The following is a 20,156-nucleotide window of genomic DNA, read 5'->3' as shown; positions in this document are numbered from 1 at the left end:
ACGAGTGAATATAAAACCTCCAACTTCGTTAGCGATGGTAAATTTTCTTGCTCAGTCTTTACATATACGATTTACCAAGCACATGGCGGGGTTATTATTGCCGGTGTAGTTGTATCTTTACTGATGGTCGTGGGTGGACTGTGGTGACACAAGTTTCAGCATAGTGGATTTACTTTCAAGTACTGACATGGTTCACCAACTCTCCTTGTGGCATGGAAGAAAAACTGCCTAGGCTACATTCTGCGTGGGATGCTCTCTCACGGTAAATGTGGTTACCAGCACATTAAAGATCCTCTTCCTAGCATCACGCAATAAGTATGAAAAGAAAATAGAGACCGTCCTGATATAGGGCTTATGAGATGGGCCATGATTAACCTGTTACACACTAGAGTAATCACTGTTAGTAGGCTACTGCCACCAGCATTTAGCCTTTGCGTTTGGTGTGGTTAAAATCTTCCTTGTAGGATATTATGACTGAAAATGCATAATAGGGCTCAGCAAAACTATGGTTGTGAGAGTGCAGAGTACAACAATGTCTGTGGTGTGTGTGTGCAGGGGTACGGTATGTTGTAGGACAGTGACAGCCACACATGGCGCCTGTGGCCTGTCACAACCCCTATGAGACAGCCTGGGGTCGGGTGACGGGCTGTGTACCCTGATGCCGACACTACCACAAAAAGAGGGGCCGGGCCTGACAGTATCGGGTTCCACTCCTCCACATCCTCCTGTAAGTCGTCATATAAATATACACCACAACGTTTCCATGGGTTCTACACAAAAATGAAGGTGACAACGTCCCACTTACCCTTCCTAACATCACGCCACTTTTCGAATCCTGACCTACATTGGTGTTACACACACACACACACACACACACACACACACACACACACACACACACACACACACACACACACAGCAAATCACACAAGATGAAGATTTAGTTCAAGAAAAATAAAAATCCTTGGCCTACCTCGTCATAATGTCAACTCTCTCTCTCTCCAAAATAGCACACAACATAAAACACAACCCAGTTAAGGCCTGGATTTTTTCCCACGCTTCATTCATTCCTCTTGTGATGCCACGAAGCCAGGTTAGGATTACGAACTCAATTGAATATTTAGGGTACGATGGTTCTTAAACTGGGATGGTAGGCCTACGCGTACAGCTACAGGACTGACAAACAAAACAACCCTGCAGTACTAAGAAAGCTCAGGCGCATATAAATAACAAAATACGTGTAGGTGACAGACTACGTGGAAACCCCCAAAGCAAGATGGTGGGCGAGTGGGTGGAGAGCTTGAGACACGGGCTTGGGTGGCAGTTAGTGGCAGGCGGCCGACACAAGTGTATCTGTTCACCCTGCTCGCCTACACATGCACACAACCAATTCTGTGTCGGATACCTTTTAGCATATCCTCGTGCTACACAATTAAATCAAATACTGAAACCGAAATATAAGAGCCACAGTTTTACCGAGAAGCCAAGAACTATGAAAATTATTCTTAGTTGCACTTGTTTGTTTGGGTAGAACTGCTGCTACACACAATTAAACTCTACTAAAAGTTACCGAACTTACCATTAAAATGTGGCCTACTCTGAAAACACACGCTGTTTGCCTCCTGCTGGTGCTGGTTTGTTTACGTTCAGCTGTAATGGCTGAGGAAGACGCAAATGACAACCTGTGTGCCATGAAGGAGGCGATGGTGGCCATGAAGGACCTCCTAAGCATGCTGACTGACGAGGTGAGAGATCTCAGGAAGCAGGTGGGCCTGAGCTGTGCGCCCGGAGACGATGCCAGCACAACGCCAGAGGATCCCTCGGACGGGGCCGACCACACCGACAAAACCAAAGAGAAGGCCGACGGTACGAGCCTAGAGTTTTTCTAGTTTTTAAATATTAATGTTGTTGGTTTCGTAATGAGTGTGAGAAACATGTAATGGCAAAACTAAAAAGTAATATGATCTTTTTATTCCCGGTTTTATGGAAGCTTTTTCCGAACTCTATAAATCTCGTAAATTTATATGTTTCTTTATTTGCCCGTACACATAATAACACATAAGCTTCGCTTACGTAACACAGGCGGACATATCCATACCAACCCGTAGACATACCCATTAGAGGACTGCTTGGCCCTAAGGACAGGACTACACCAAGGTCCATGAGTACGGTAGGCCTACTCAGTGGCCCTTGGGACTACACTACTACTGAGGCCCGAGTCCAGTGGCCTACATAAATAAATACGTAAATAAGAATAAACACATAGGCATACATGCATGCCACATGTACAAGTATCAGTAGACTAGACATGCACAAACATACCAGCACACATACATGCTATCCCATGTGTAGGCTATAGTACCGACTTAAATATATGACATACATCAGACAGGCTATAAATACAGTTACTAAAACACACACACACACACACACACACACACACACACACACACACACACACACACACACACACACACACACACACACACCTGGGCACATGCTAATACCCTTATACTTGTGCTTCTCAACAGACAAACTGGAGCACATACAGATAACACATACAGTACATAGGCTACCCAAATACACATAATAGTACCATCACATACACATGCATGCAAATACATATATACCCATGCTATGTACGCTTGGAGGGATTTTGTCTTTTCATTCAGTTTTATGTTGTTATGTAGTGTCATCCTCACTTCATTCAATGGTATATCATTCTTTTCTCTCCCTTCTTGGAAATCTTTCATTAAATCCTTAGTTAATTCAGTTTAACTAGGCGGAGATTTTCGTCCTTTGGCAGCTTATATCCCGTAGCTCAGTGGCAGTATAATAATATTATCAATAAAATAGAGCCATAGTACTATATTAGAGTACTATGGCTCTATACCCTTTCCATGGAACTTCTTCTTGACTCGCACCATATTCCCATGACAGTTTTACGCCCAGTTAAAATGAACAGGATATAGATATGTTGGTCATGTGTGGGATCAGTGGTGTTTGGTCTATTCACACTTTGACCTATTTCATTAGAGGGACACTCTGGCCCCAGACGACTATGTTCTGGCTCTATTACTGGTGAAGTCAATATCCAGAAGGGTTCCCCAATCAGTGGTATCCTTGGGTTCCATATCCTTGTCCGGTATTAATTTCAGGATGCAGCAGTGTGTCTTTGGCAGACCACCCCTTGCAGACCCAGCACAGATTTCCTGGGCAGCAGTATGGTCTCGACTGGTGATGATGATGATGTAGATTCATCCACCTTCACTTGAAGAGTGGACACGGGCAGAAGAAGCCCGTCAGAGAAATGGGAGTGGTGTGGAATGATAAAGGGGGGGAGGGTGGCGTGACTCGCTCAGTGGAAAGATGCTAGGAAGGGGGTGGGGGATAGGAGGAAACTAGGTGGAGAAGTAGAGGGGTAGGAGAGAATAAGATGATGTCTGGTGCAGTGTGAGCGGGAGAGATGTGTCTAGTGAGTGTGCCACGAATGGCTGAGCGGAGGGTGGCAGTGGCAAGGTAGTCTAGGATATAGTGTAGTAGGGGGGACTCGTCGAGCTGTTGGCAGTGTGTACAAAGGGGTGGATTGGAGCAGGTGATTTGGGAGTAGCGTGGGTAGCCAAGCCTGAGCCGATGGAGGCTGGCGATCAGTGAGTGAGGCACGAGAGGTGGGGGTGTGAGAGGTTTGTATGCCGTGGCTCTGGCAAGCCAGGTGGTGGAGTACGAGCCCTCAGCTACAAGGTTTTCATGATCTTCGATCCAGGGCAGATTTCCTGGGCAGCAGCATGGTCTCGACTGGTGACTGCTCAGACATGGGTTAAGACGGGGAACTCAGTTGCCCTAGATAACAGAAGGAAATAGCAAAGAGTGAGAAATGAGGTGAGTACTGAGAGGAGTGATAAAACAAGGAAGGCCAGTGATGGGAAGGCAGATGGGTAAAGAGGTGAGGCAGGGTAAACCTAAGCTAACAGCTGGAAAGAAGGTTCCCACAAGATGCAGGTGACCCAAATTCCGTCCGACAGCTGGAGTGGGACCTGATTTATACCCCTCTCATGTTGCTGTCTCTGCAGTCTGATGCTGTCTATGCAAACTGCACTCCAACTTTCCATGTGGGGGGAGGGGGGACGATGGCAGGCTCATGTGCAAAACCCACTGTGTGTGAGGCAAGTATAGTACGGTGGCTCCCTGTATATTGGCACACCCACAAATGCATGTTGTACCCGGGAGATCATGTGATGTCCCTACCCATGCAGAGTTTTCACGGTCGATTTCTTGTGCGGGTCTAGTTGTGTGGGACCAAACAGGTGCCCAGGGGAGTGTGAGATGCCTAGCTCTGTCCAGAGGTAAGTGTGAGTATACGGTTGTCTGTCTTGTGTAGGGTGTGGGTGCAGCTCAACGATTTCCACATGGTGAACTGTTTTGGGCCAACTAGTGATATTTCAGGACAACATCACACACACACACACACACACACACACACACACACACACACACAGATAGATAGATAGAGAGAGAGAGCCTTCCTATGCATAAAAGACCATACTATACACATCATACGGACACCTACCCACTTAGGTATGTTATTAATCATTTTTTTTTTTTATGGATGTTTAGCTTACCTTCAGTCACCTGGACAGGTGGGGAAGCTCAACATCCACTTACTTGTGCTAACTTGAGGTGACCTGACATTGAATGACAAGCCAAATATGGTTTCTTGTCACCCAAGAAACCATTTACTACACTGAGTGGTAATCATAGAACAAATAGATGTCTAATGGTCTAGTGGGTTAAGGCATCCCATCCAAATGTGGCCTATATATAAAGGTTTCTGTTCAAAGGTTGATTGATGCTTATTGTTCACACAGTGCCACGCAAGGGAAAGCGACTGACTATTCTCACCTTAAATGTCTGGACTAAGTACAATAGCCTAGTTCTGGTCCTCTACATCCCAGATGCAGCAATAAAGGTTTGGATAGCAGAACGACAAACAGATGGATAGAAATGGGCAGGCAGGGAGTATCATAGGTTACTAACCAGTAATACTGTAGTTTACCATCCCTTTTTGGGGGATAGGTAGTAGGGGGGCTATTGTACAACTTGGCTCCTTTGCTGCTTAGTAATACAGTGGAGCTGCCTAGTTATATCAGTGGTGTGTGCGACGGTGTCCCTCTCCAGACTCATTCCATTGTTAGTTTCTTTTTACAGCTCAACACTCAAGATAATGACAGTTTCATTGTAGGTTCAGTTCAACAAAGTGTAGTACGTTATGTGTCCTAATTCACTGACTGCAACTACACTGACCAGGCGATCTGCTTCATAACAATGTCTATTGCAGGGCCATCTGAGCAGTCTGCACCACCACCACCTACAACAACAGCCGTCCCCACCACCACTGAGGAGTACGATTATGAAGAGGTTAACTTCACTAACCCCATTGACAATGTGGTGTCTGGCTTCGGTGACTGGTGGAGTGGCTTCTCTCTTTTCGATGCCAAAACGACAACAGAGGCCCCTGATACCCCAGCTGAAGAAGATGAAGATGACTATGACTATGATACAAGGGAGCCAACTGATGATGGTGATGACGATGATGATTATAGGTTTGTGCAACCAGACAGGCCTCGGCCACGACCACAACCTCCCAGACGCACCACCACGACAACCACAGAGCGCCCCCATGCACTGCCACCTGTTCGTAAGTACTACAGTATGTAACTATTCTTATTCTTTCCAGATGGTTTTATTCACCTTGGGATAGACTTGAACTATAGTACTTCCTGCTTCCATTAATCCCTTCAAAATGAGGTCACTTATAAACTCAGTTAAACAGGTTCATTGTCGCAGAAATAAACATTCAAACAGAAAAGGCCACTGTAGAAAAATGGTTAACCCTCTCAGTCTTGTACTGAACTGTATTTCTTGCTACTACCAGATGATTTTACTCAGTTTAGCAGAGTCCCTAGTAGTGAAGCACTTAATGAAAGCTATACATAACCCTTCCAGTTTGAAAGGTCATTTCCAAGCTAAATAAAAGCCATGGAAAATAATAAGATTTAAATGAGAGCTGTTATCAGAGTGAAAAGATTTAGGATGTGGAGGGCATGACTTAGCACAAAGGTTAAACAGTCTATTATAGTGAGGTTTTATGAGTCTTGAAAAGCTGTACTGTAAGTGGCTCTGAAGATTTTGTAACACCTCCTCCTTAGCACTAAATTCTGCACATTACGCCTCTGTTGTCTATTTTATGTTATGTACGGTATATCCGAATATCAGCTCGGTTGCTTGAGTGCCATACAAGAACACACAAAGATGTACGGTAGGTCTTTGTTGTAAGTCATGTTTTGTTTTTCACATTTTCTTTCTATTTTATCCACATTAAACTTAAAGAAGACTGTTTATTAAAGTTCCATTGCTACTGAGAGAGGTGAACTGCTGGTTTCCCAGTTCAAAAGTGCCAGTTACAGCATATGAAAAAAAGGTGTGATGTTTTGGAACGCATCCTTATCTTATAATGACTAGCCTACTGCCTGTAGTAGGCAAAATAAATTGCTGAAGAAGAGGCATTACAGTATCACTGAGATGGCTAGTAATATGGCCAAAGATTACAGCAAAAGCAGTGAATCCTCACTCAAATCTTCAAAAACTATCTTAAATAGCCCTTTTTCTGCTAATACAGTACACCTAATTAAAAACATTTTAGTTACATCATATCACTTTATTCAGGCGTGATAGGTCCTACCAGTCAAAGGGTTCAAGTGCAGGCGAAATGACTTCAAGCGAAAAGATTCTAATTAAGACGTGCGTCTGGCTTATGACTGAAATGTTGAAATGGAATTTAAACACACACACACACACACACACACACACACACACACACACACACACACACACACACACACACACACACACACACACACACACACACACACTCCAGCATTTAAAATGGATCACAGGTAACATCAAGAAAATGTTTTAATCCATCAACAGCTTAATTTTGAGACAACTTTAAATGCAGACAAATTCTACAAAAGAAGGAGGCCGTGAATGAACCCTTTCATCATTTTGTATCTTTATATTTCATTTTTGCTGTCTCCATACTATTTTATTCAGCTTATGAGAGTCAGCATGTAGTGAAGAGATTAAAGGCACAAAAATGTCCTTTTCTGACTTTAAAGCAATCTTATATGACTCACAAGCAATTTCAAGTGAATAAAAGTATTAATTTACCAACAACTCAATACCGGAATGACCAAGTCACATCTTTAAGCAAAGGCTAACTGTATAACAGTGGGTATGCAACTGAGAAAAAACTATCAATCTACAGTACAGAAGTGATCATTATCATATTATCATTGTCATTTATCAATCATATCATTGTCATGTGTCACCCCAGCCACCAGTTGCCCTGATCCATTCCGCTTGTTGGCCGAGAGCTGCTACCTGATCCTGGATAGCCAACACACCTGGAGTACATGGGGTGATGCCTACTCTCTCTGTCAGAGGTATGGCGGTGAACTGGCGGCACCATGGAGGTTTGAAAGTCTTCGGGAGTTCCTCACACAGTATTACAGTAAGTTGCCACACACCACTAGCAGTTAGTTCTCTGACCAACCACGGATACAGATTGATTGAAATATTTATTGTTGTAAAGGTATACAGAGTACTTATACAACAAAAGAAGGTGGTGGGTCTTGTCACACACCTTCTGCAAATACAGGTATTTACAGTCAGTGGTTTTCAGTTCGTGGGTGTAGACCCACGCTCGTTAGCAAATTTTAGCTATAACACATGTTAGTAGCAGAATGGATGTGGAAGATGTGCAGATTGGCCTGGGAGGAAGGTAGAGTCCGGGAGGATTGGAAGTCAGGTATAATTATTCCCTTGTGCAAAGGAAAAGGGGAAAAAGAAGTGTGTGGTAATCATAGGGGCATTTGTCTTCTTAGTATAATAGGAAAAGTGTATGGTAGGATACTTATTGACAGAGTTAGAGAAAGAACAGAGAAATTAGTTGGAGAAAAACAGGGAGGCTTTAGGAAGGGAAGAGGTTGTGTAGATCAGATATTCATTCTTAGATCTTTAGTGGAAAAGTTTCTAGAGAAGGGAAAGAAGTTGTATGCGGCTTTCATGGATTTGGAGAAAGCATATGACAGGGTGGATAGACAAGGATTGTGGAAAGTGTTAAGAATATATGGAGTAGATGGGAAGTTGTTGAATGTTGTGAAGAGTATGTACGATGGTGCGAAGGCTGCAGTGCGTGTGGATGGTGAACTAAGTGAATTTTTCTCTTTGAAAGTTGGGTTGAAACAGGGATGTGTCATGTCTCCATGGGTGTTCAATCTGTACATGGATGGGGTAATAAAAGAGGTACAAGGTAGGGTAGTGGATGTTGGAGTGGCCCTGGTGAGAGAGGATAGTGTTTGGAAACTCCCTGTACTGTTGTTTACAGATGATACTGTGTTGTTGAGTGAAGACGAAGGGGAGCTGCAAGGCTTGGTGGATGAGTTTGGGAGAGTGTGTAAGAAACGGAATCTAAAGGTGAATGTAGGGAAGAGTAAAGTGATGGTCTTTGAGAGAGGTGAAGTCAGTGAATGTACAGAGAGGTTGGATGGTGAGGAATTGGAAAATGTGAGTACGTTTAAGTACTTGGGTGTTGTGATGAGTAAGGATGGAGGTTTGGAGGGTGAAGTGCTTGAAAGGGTACAGCAGGGAAGAAAGGTTGCTGGTTCTTTGAAAGCAGTGATAAGAAACAGGGAAGTGAGCATGGAAGTGAAAAAGTTACTACATGACAGTATTGTGATACCAACTCTAACGTATGGAAGTGAAGCTTGGACGTTGTTGGAAGGACACAAGTCAAGAGTGAGAGCAGTGGAAATGAGTTATTTAAGAGGCGCCTGTGGAGTCACATGGAGAGACAGGCTGACGAATGAGGATATAAAGGAGCGTTGTGGTGTGGATGTGGATGTGATAGGAAGCGTTTGTATCGGTACACGGCTAGCACCAATAAAATGTATCGTCGCACTGCTGGCCACCAATTTAATGTATCGGTACACGGCTAGCACTAAATATCGTGCCACCGCTAGCACCAATAAAATAATGTAGCCGTTATGGAGTAGCAGTTGACTACATATTAAGTGTTCTGCTGTATAGTATAACTAGACCACCGTGTTGGATCGACGACACTGTCTGTAGTACACGTCAGCCACTCGCCGTCACTGCCCGACACTTCCCACCAAAGGTCCTCTGCCACGAGAAGGTGGAAGCTGGTCTGTTATTAAGTGGTAGCGTAAGGTGACAGAAATGAGCAGATTAAATCTCTCTTTATTGGGCACAGAATAATATAACTGCGACCCGAGAGATATGTAGGAGCGACACCACCTCCCTTTGAAACTGTAAAACGGCCTCTGACGCTGTACAGTCACCGAGCGGACAAGGGCGCGGTGCTGAGGTCAGCTAAAAAGTGTGGTGCCGAGCATTACATATACTCTGGGCTTATGCAAAAAGTAGAGATAAATGACAACTCTTCTAGCACATTATACACCTCTATAAAATGGTATTAAGTACATTCACATATACCAACATAATAAATGGTTCCCCAGGACTTTACACTTACGCACTTATTCAGATATCTTTTCACTTCTCCTAACCTTCTTTTTATAATTGAAACAGGGTGGCACTTGTGGTCTGCCATCCACCTTCTTCCTATACCACAGCTAACAGCGAAATGATATTTGGTTGTTCATCATTCACACTTCATTACACACTGTTAATTATGACTGAACAGCTTTAAAAAATTATTATGTAAAATGTGTGATACTACAACTTCATATGGAAAAAGATGTTGACACCAGAACACATTATGAGGAACACACTGAGGTGGTTTGGCCATGTGGAGAGGATGGAGGGTGAAAGACTGACGAAGAGAGTGTATGTAAGTGAGGTGGAGGGGGGAAGAGGGAGGGGGAGGCCGAGGATGAGATGGAGGGATGGGGTGGAGAGGTATATGAGAGAGGGGGGTGTGAGTTGGGAGCAGGGCAGTGAAATGGCGGGGGACAGGGCGACTTGGAGGCGATTTGTTTGTGGCCACCCCAAACGGGATTGAGGCGTCTGGCAATAGATAGATAGATAGACGTGTTATAAAATGTAAAGGAGCTCATAAGATACATGACATATAGGAAAGAGCAGTATAGAAGAGCATAGCATAGCAGTATTACCCAGATAGATGATGACATCGCACCTCCTTATCAGTGGGGTCGTATGGGGTCAGTGAGTGACGGCCCTTGGCCAAAACACCCACCAACACGACACCACTGTAGCGTGTTAGTCGAGCGGAAGTTGCTTGCTCGCTAGTGTGTAGCGACTTAGGTGTGCGGGCTAGTTGCCTGTGTAGCGCTTTAGCGAGTGTGGTAATTTGCTACTTTATATGTTCGATACTCACAATGGGGATTGATATTAAACTCAGCTTGGGAGAGAGAGGCGTGTATTCACCAAATGTATAAACACTGTTATCAACACTGTATCCAACACATTAACAATTGGTTTACGGGGGAGAATTACAAAGTACAGGACCTGGAGCAAGTACCGTGACTGTGTTCATAGAGAGAGGGGTGGATACGTAAACTCAGCAGTTGGAGGGTTAGGCGGTTACACGGGGTTAAGTGTTGCCGTGGTGCGTATGTGTACGCGAGGGTGCACAGGTGTTGCGCGGACTAGGTCAGGAGAGGGAAGAAGGCCTCAGGCAACGCCCCAGGCGCTTTTGTACACATGACGCTCACATAGGCCTCTAGTGCCATGTGCACATGACTAGGTCGACTGTGATTGGGCAGCAAGACCTTTGGTCGAAGGGAAGACGCACCTTACGGCGTGGCTCATATGTGACCTGATTGGATTAGGCACCAGCGACACCCTCGGCGTGGGTTTGCGATTTTAGGAGGGTCACCGGGTCACCCAAGCCTCGGTGCCACGGTGTCGTGTGCAAAGTGTGGAGGGAATGTGGTGATTACATATGGAGGCTGTGTGGTGCAAAGTAAGACTGTGTGGTGCACAATAAGTGCACTACACCTCTCTCTCTCTCTCTCTCTCTCTCTCTCTCTCTCTCTCTCTCTCTCTCTCTCTCTCTCTCTCTCTCTCTCTCTCTCTCATCTTCACTACTTTTAGTTATTTTTTTCATATTTGTCCTTCACTGGTACACTAGAACTTTTTCTTACAGTGGCTTGAGTAATGCATTTGTTAACGACTATGGCTAGGTAGTGTACGACGTATAGGCTGTGAGGCTGTGCTGCAAATATGCAAGCGAAAAGTGCACAAGTAATGTCATGGATGTTGACGTTAAATGTAGAATAGACTGGAGAGTTGCATGTATTTGCATGTGTAATTATACATGTTGGGCGGTGCTTTCTAGAATTTAGATACAAATTCAAGATATTCACGGAGAATGGAAAGTAACAGATTTTCATTGATTAACCATGAAATTTGCTCAGTCAGCTTAATAAGTCGTGTTTCCATACTTCGCAGTTATTGGACATTGCATTATTATAGTGATGCAGTGTGTGTGTTGCAGGTGCCCCACAAACTGCAGATGGTATTGGGGCAGCTCTGGTGAATTTCCAATAACAGCCTATTTATAACAAAGTCTCAGTCTCATGACATTAGCGTCATGAAGTCCACCTCTTTGGCCATATGTTACATGAGCATTCCAAAACACATTTACACAGTGAAGAGAGGTAATACTGCCATTTGCTGTGCTAGCATGAAGCTGTCTGGTAATATCATGACTTAAAATAAAGGTGACCGTACTTTTGACAGAAGTATAGCTGTATTCAGCATAAATATCAGAAGAGTCCAGTAACCGAGCTTTATGAGCTATTCATCAGCTTTTTCATTGAAGGGTATCCCAATATGGGAAGGAATCCATGTGAAGTGGACTTCATGAGCTGTGCTTTCAGTGCACCGGATGGTTGATAGACATCTATTGACTATATCACAGTCAGTGGGAGTGGTAGACAGTAATTTATATAGAGCTCCCTGACTGTCAGTAAAGAAATAGACTATCTATCTATCTATCTATAGCCCGACGCCCTAATCCCGCAAAGGGTGGCCGCAGACAAAACGCCTCCAAGTCACTCTGTCACCCACCATTTGACTCCCCTCCCCCCAGCTCACCCCCCCTCCCTCATATACCTCTCAACTCCATCCCTCCACCTCATCCTCGGTCTACCCCTCCCTCTCCCTCCCTCCACCTCACCTACATACACCCTCTTAGTCAGTCTTTCATTCTCCATCCTCTCCACATGTCCAAACCACCTCAGTGTATTTCTCCTAATCTTTTCAACCACATCCACATCTACCCCACAACGTTCCTTCACTTCTTCATTCGTCAACCTGTCCCTCCATGTCACTCCACATGCTCCTCTCAAGTAACTCATTTCCACTGCTCTCACTCTTGACTTGTTCCCTTCTTGCAAGGTCCACGCCTCGCTTCCATACGTCAGGGTAGGGATCACAATACCATCATGCAGTGACTTCTTAACTTCCATACTCACCTCCCTATTTCTCATCACTGCTTTCAGTGTACCAACAACCTTCCTTCCCTGCTGTACCCTTTCATTTACTTCATCCCCCAAAGTTCCATCCTTACTCATCACACTACCCAAGTACTTGAATGCACTCACATTCTCCATATCCTCACCATCCAACCTCACTGCACACTCAGTGACTTCATTCCTCTCAAACACCATAACTTTACTTTTGTTTACATTAACTTTCAGCTTCCTCCTCCTACACACTGTCCCAAATTCATTCACCAAACCTTGCAACTCCCATTCATCTTCACTCAACAATACTGTATCATCAGCAAACAGCAACACTGGAAGCTTCCAAATCTCACCCTCATTCATTAGGGCCACCCCCACATCCACTGCCCTACCTTGAACCTCCTTTACAACCCCATCCATATATATATTAAACAGCCATGGAGACATTACACACCCCTGTTTCAGTCCCACATTGAGATCAAAGAACTCACTCAGCTCACCATCCACTCGCACCGTAGCCCTAGCTCCCTCATACATACTCTTCACAGCACTCAACAATTTCCCCTTCACTCCATATATTCTTAATACCTTCCACATACCTTGCCTATCTATTCTGTCATAAGCTTTCTCCAAGTCCATGAAGGCAGCATACACTTTCCTTCCCTTCTCTAGATACTTCTCCACTAAACATCTTAGAACAAATATCTGGTCTACACACCCTTTTCCCTTCCTAAATCCCCCTTGTTCTTCTCCAACTAGCTCCTCTGTCATATGCCTAACCCTATCAATGAGTATTCTACCATATATTTTTACCAGTCACACTAAGAAGGCAAATACCCCTATGGTTACCACATACTTCTCTCTCCCCTTTTCCTTTGTACAGAGGAACAATTATACCTGATTTCCAGTCCTCTGGAACCCTTCCCTCTTCCCAAGCCAATCTACACAACTTCCATATCCACTCCACAACAATCTCACCCCCATACCTAAGCATTTCACCACACACTCCATCAATTCCTGGGGCCTTTCCCAGCTTAATCTTCTTCATCGCTTCCACTACTTCCGACCTACTGATCTCTTCCTCCCTCCTCTCATCTCTTCTTCTCCCAGCCATTCCCCAACCACTTATACTCACACTGCTCTCACTCTCTACATTCAACAAATCCTCAAAGTGCTCCTTCCATCTCCTCACTTTCTCTCTCTTCTCCACCAACAATCTATTATTCCTATCCTTCACTCCCCTACTATTTCCCCTTTCACACTGCCTTACTTTCTTTATCTCCTTCCAAAACAATTTCTTACTCTCCCTCCATTTCACACTCAGATTCCTCCCAAACTCTTCATCCACTTTCTTCTTACTCTCCTTCACCAGTCTCTTAACCTCCCTTCTCCTGCTCACATATACCTCTCTCTTCTCTCTCTCATCTTCTCCCCTACCTCTACTCGCCAACCATTCACCATATGCCTTCTTCTTTTGTTCCACAGCTCGTTTCACCTCATCATTCCACCATGCTGTCCCTTGCACACCCTTGCATCTCCTGCTCACTCCACAAACCGCCTCACACGCTGCGCTTATCTCTTCCGTGAATATCTTACATACGTCTTCCACCCCTTCCATCTGCTCTAGCTCATACCTTCCCAATCTTTCTTCCACTATGCTCTTATACTCTGTCCTTTTCTCACTATCTTGCAATTTCTCCACTCTTCTCACAGGAGCTGCTTCCTCCTGTCTTCCCCTTCGCCTCCTCAACCACTTTCTTTGCAGCTCTACCTTGGCCATCACTAAGTGATGGTCCGAGACTCCATTCCCCCACCCTCTCCACACTCTTGCATCCAACACTTGTCTTCTCATTCGCTCATCCACACACACGTAGTCTATCATTGCCTTTCTTTCAACAAGTTCACCATCCATCCTCCTCATTACTCTCCATGTATACCGGTGGATCATCTTATGACGAAAGTAGGTGTTGGCTATTGCCAACCCCTTACCAGCACAGATGTCCACCAAAGCACTACCATTCCCATCTACTTCAGCTGGCACACCCCACTGACCAACCACTCCATCCACTCGTACATTCCCAACTTTGCCATTCATGTCTCCAATCAACAGCACTCTCTCGCTCCTCTCAAACTTGTCCATACATGCTTCTACTCTCGCCCAAAACTCATCTTTCACTCTTGCCACTCGATCCTCTGTTGGAGCATACACACATACAATCGCCCATGCTTGTATACCTACTTTCATCCTCACCCATACAATCCTTGCACCCACTGTTCCATACTCTCTTATATTCTCTTTCCACTTCTTGCTTATCATCAGACATACTCCCTCTCTTGCCCTCTCATTCTCACTGACTCCCGCACATATACCTACACCGTATTCCCATTCTCTCATCCTTTCACCTTACCATTTAGTTTCAGTCAATCCACATATATCCACTTTTGCATCCTCAAGCACCTGGACAATCTCTCTCTCTTTCACTTCATCATTCATTCCTCTCACATTCCACGTTCCTAACCTCAGAATGTCCTTTGTCCGTTCCTTAGTCGTCAACGTATGGTCCGTCCGGGTCCGAGGCGCTTTATTTGCTTTTTTAGTTAGTTCTTTTTACGGGGTGGGGCACTAACCCACCACCAACCCTTTTAGTCGCCTCGTACGACAAGCAGGGATACTGGGGGAGTTTTCTTGAAACCCCCCTACCCCCAGGGGAGGTTATGCTGCTCTTGTGGAGGATGGACAGTCAGGGAGTCTGTGAATGCAGTGAGCGAACACTATAATTGTTTACACTGCATATCTTGGTGGTGTATTTTGTCTTACTTTTAACTCTTGCTATGGCTTCTAAGAAAGATTCAAGTGTTCGTGGTGGTGTCAGGCATAAACTCCATTCAGTTCCATACGAACTTCATTGATTGTGGTTTATTTGCCAGCCAAACTACTGCAACAAAACCCCTCAATACCCAAATAAAGCAATAAATGGGAATAAATGCTAGTTGGTTCAGGTCCCACAGGTCTGTATTCACTTTTTTGCCTAATTCCCCACTTAAAGTAAATATCTCGTTTTTAGTTATGTTTACCCTTAAATACTTCAGTTTACAATCAGATCAAAAGATTATTTCCATCACTGGTATCTTCTCATCTACTGAGACACTTTATAAGTGAGAGTGGAGTACATAAATCATTATTACATTTCGGGGTTGTTTGTTAGTGGAAGCCAGCCGCCACAAGGCTCCACCATAGTAACCAGTAGGCTATGCAGCTACCCAGGGACACCCATATTTTCACGTACAGGGTATATTTTCACTCACCTGTCGGCCACAGTGGTGTATTAACAGTCATTAGGGGGAATTTAATGCAGTAAGACATTTTTGTTATGCCAAAAACAAAAACAATGAAACAGGATAAGGTAGAACCGTTAAAAAAAAAAAAAAAAAAAAAAAAAAGGACCATGGTGCTCTCATGAAGAAGTTGTGATACATATGGTAGTGGTTACGAAAGTAGCTTACGAAAGAAGCAAAGAAGTTGTGATACATATGGTTGTAGCTTACGAAAGTAGCAAAGGGGAAAAAATACTGAAAGTCTATGCAGACAGTGATTTGAGAAGCAAATGAACTTTCGAAAAACTATGAAAGATAGGAAAAGTACTAAGCATGATGATGATGGAATGGTCTCGACAGCATCGGATGAAGCTGACTTGTTTCAGGTAGCTTGGTAACGAACCAGGCTCTGTTGTTCCATAAAAACTTAAATTAGACATGAGTGTGATTAATGAAGGACAGTGGGTGAGAGGTGTATTGTTGGATTATTATGTGACGTCTTGGTCCTTGCTGAATTATTACCGGTATATATGACGTGTGACCTCTCTTGGTCCAGCAAAACGGTTCACCCGGCAAGGCTCTGGAACCAATGGTACCAGAAAAATTGGTGTTGTACATGTATTGCCTATATTTAAAAAAAAAAATCAGTTATCTACTGATTAATGTGGGCTAGAACTGAGAAAAAATGGTAGTACAGGAACTGAACTTTTTTCTTGAAAAGTGGTATGTGTGAGATCACTCATTAATCACAAAACACATGGCTAATGGTAGCTTACATAATTTTATTGTGTCTAGTATGTCTATGTTTATACGCAATATATTATTAATGTACAGAGGGAGAGGGGGCACAAAATGATCTAGAACTTGTGGAAAGAAGCTGCGGGATAGTCCTGGGGTTTGGGAAACACATTAGCTATACAACAGAGGTTCTTATGATACCTCTTTGTAACATGATTCCCTGGTACCTGGAACACAATTCAGCGAAAGCTTTGTCATTGCACATGACATCTCAAAGGCTTTTTATCGAGTCTGACACAAATCTTTAATTTCCAAACTGCCCTCTTACGGTTTCTCTCCTTCTATCGGTGCCTTCATCTATAGCTTCCTTTCTGGTCGTACTGTAGGTGGTGTTGTAGATGGCCATCGCTCTTCTAGATCTATCAATAGTGGTGTTCCTCAGGACTCTATCCTATCTCCAACTCTCTCTATAGCCCGACGCCCTAATCCCGCAAAGGGTGGCCGCAAACAAAACGTCACCAGGTCGCTCTGTCACCCACCATTTGACTGCCCTCCCCCCAACTCACTCCCCCCTCCCTCATATACCTCTCAACTCCATCTCTCCACCTCATCCTCGGTCTTCCCCTCCCTCTCCCTCCCTCCACTTCACCCACATACACCCTCTTATTCAGTCTTTCATTCTCCATTCTCTCCAGATGTCCAAACCACCTCAATGTATTTCTCCTAATTTTCTCCGCCACATCCACATCCACCCCACAACGTTCCTTCACTTCTTCATTGGTCAACCTGTCCCTCCATGTCACTCCACATGCTCATCTCAAGTAACTCATTTCCACTGCTCTTAAGTCTTGACTTATTCCCCTCTAGCAAGGTCCATGCCTCGCTTCCATACGTCAGGGTAGGGATCACAATACTGTCATGCAGTGACTTCTTAACTTCCATACTCACCTCCCTATTTCTCATCACTGCTTTCAGTGAATCAACAACCTTCCTTCCCTGCTGTACTCTTTCAAGCACTTCATCTCCAAAAGTTCCATCCTTACTCATCACACTATCCAAGTACTTGAATGCACTCACATTATCCATATCCTCACCATCCAACCTCACTGTACATTCTGTGACTTCATTCCTCCCAAACACCATAACTTTACTCTTGTTTACATTCACTTTCAGATTCCTCTTCCTACACACTGTCCCAAATTCATTCACCAAACCTTGCAGCTCCCATTCATCTTCACTCAACAATACTGTATCATCAACAAACAGCAACACCGGAATCTTCCTCATCTCACCCTCATTTATTAAAGCCACCCCCACATCCACTGCCCTACCTTGCACCTCCTTTACAACCCCATCCATGTATATTTTAAACTGCCATGGAGACATCACGCATCCCTGTTTCAGTCCCACATTTAGACCAAAGAACTCACTCAGCTCACCATCCACTCGCACCGTAGCCCTAGCTCCCTCGTACATACTCTTCACAGCATTCAACAATATCCCCTCCACTCCATATATTCTTAATACCTTCCACATACCTTGCCTGTCATATGCTTTCTCCAGGTCCATGAAGGCAGCATACACTTTTTTTTCCCTTTTGTAGGTACTTCTCCACTAAACATCTTAGAACAAATATCGGATCTACACACCCTTTTCCCTTCCTAAATCGCCCTTGTTCTTCTCCAGCTACCTTCTCTGTTATATGCCTAACCCTATCAATGTGTATTCTACCATATATTTTACCAGTCACACTAAGAAGGCAAATACCTCTATGGTTACCACACACTTCTCTCTCCCCTTTTTCTTTGTATAAAGGAACAATTATAACTGATTTCCAGTCCTCTGGAACCCTTCCCTCTTCCCAAGCCAATCTACACAACTTCCATATCCACTCCACAACAATCTCACCCCCATACTTCAGCACTTCGCCACACACTCCATCAGTTCCGGGGGCCTTTCCCATCTTGACCTTCTTCATTGCTTCCACTACATCCGCCCTACTGATCTCTCCCTCCCTCCTCTCATCTCTTCTTCCTTTTATTCATTAACTATCTTCTAAGCTGTGCATCTAACTCTATCCACGCATACGCTGATGATTCCACCCTTCACCTTTCCATTCGGTTCTCGTAACGTCCATCTCAGCAGTTACTTCAGCAAACAAAGGATGAGGCTATGTCACACCTAATGTCTGACCTGGCTCGTATCTCTGACTGGGGTAAAAAAATCTTGTTTTCAATGCATCAAAAACTCAGTTCTTACACTTATCAGCCCGACAAAATCTTCCACAGGAATACCCACTAATGTTTACTAATATCCAGCTTAATCCTGCGTCATCCTTAAACATACTTTGGGGTTTAACTCTCTCGGGACTGATCTTGGAAAGATCATATTACAGTACATCTCTTGTAAAATCTGCTTCCAAGAGATTAGGTGTGCTAAGCCGACTCCTGTACCTTCTTTATCCCTGAACAGTTGTTGACTTTATACACGGGTTTTATTCGCTCCTGTGTAGAATACAACTCTCATGTGTGGGGAGGACATACTGCTCTTCTCAACAGCGTGAAGTCAAAGGCTTTTCGTCTCATCAACTCTCCTCCTTTTACCGGCTTCCTCAAGCCTCTGTCTCTTTGCCGTACTGTTGCATTTTTATCTCTTTTCTGTCGCTACTTCATCGGTCACTGCTTCTCTGAACTGTCTGCTTGCATCCCTCCACCTCTACGACAGGCGGGTAACTCCCGTCTGTCAATAAACTCTCATCTCTTTTCTGTCCAACTCTCTAATGCAAGAGTTAACCATTACTCCCAGTCCTTCTTTTATGCAACAGGTTAACTCTGGAACTGTCTCCCTCTGTCTGTATTTCCTACTTCCTATGATCTCCAGTCTTTCAAACGCAGTGTGTCCAGGCATCTTGAAATGAACGGATCTTGAATTTGGCTCTCTTTTGTTTTTTTTTGTTTTTTTTGGGAAGGAACGGTTTTCGGGCTCCAGGCATTTGGTTCCTTCTTCCTTGCATAAAAAGAAAGTAAAGCAAGAGGTTGCTGAACAAATATAAGATATACTTTACTGCACACATAATAAATCTAATACAGTAATCCTTAACCCCAGAAAGATAACCTGGGGTCCATTGGACGGGGGGGACACAATCTGGCCGCACTATGGGGTGGTACTAGTACTCTGCGGCCAGGTTGTGTTAGGAAGAATACTGCCACCGTATTCCCTGCGTGTCGTAAAAGGCGACTGAAAGGGGCGGGGTGAGGGGACTAGGGACCCCCTCCTCTGTTTTTTAGTTCCTAAAAAGAGACAGGCCAGAGAAAGGGATGGAGGATGGAGTTATCCCCGTACCCTGAAGATTGGGTCTATGAATGTGCGTGGGTGTAGTACGATTGAGGCTAAAAGGGAGGAGATTGGAAGAATGTTTGTGAGAAGAAAGTTGGATGTGTTAGCTTTGAGTGAAACGAAGATGAAAGGGAAGGGTGAGTCTATGTTTGGAAGTGTGAATGGAAGATTGTCAGGTGTTGATAGAGGAAGGGCAAGAGAAGGTGTGGCCTTGTTAGTGAGTCCGGAAGTACAGCA

At 44.3% G+C, this 20,156-nt stretch overlaps 1 protein-coding gene across 2 annotated transcripts in view; it reads left to right on the top strand.

Annotated features, from left to right (window-relative positions):
• Window positions 1-1,354: 1,354 nt before the first annotated feature.
• Window positions 1,355-20,156, top strand: part of LOC145403192 (uncharacterized) — a 29,146-nt gene continuing 10,344 nt past the window's right edge. Inside the window, exons 1-3 of one of the 2 annotated variants that reach the window (XM_080275005.1) lie at window positions 1,355-1,866; window positions 5,336-5,695; window positions 7,394-7,570. In XM_080275005.1, the coding sequence (XP_080131131.1) occupies window positions 1,587-1,866; window positions 5,336-5,695; window positions 7,394-7,570 (817 nt within the window). In that variant the 5' untranslated portion in view covers window positions 1,355-1,586. The remainder of the gene's footprint in view (window positions 1,867-5,335; window positions 5,696-7,393; window positions 7,571-20,156) is intronic. The other variant, XM_080275006.1, reaches the window with a different exon arrangement.

The sequence above is a fragment of the Coenobita brevimanus genome, chromosome 60 (assembly GCF_032717465.1).
Source record: "Coenobita brevimanus isolate Jiangsu-jjx chromosome 60, ASM3271746v2, whole genome shotgun sequence".
Classification (NCBI taxonomy): domain Eukaryota; kingdom Metazoa; phylum Arthropoda; class Malacostraca; order Decapoda; family Coenobitidae; genus Coenobita; species Coenobita brevimanus.
This window is presented reverse-complemented; position numbering and strand designations above follow the sequence as displayed.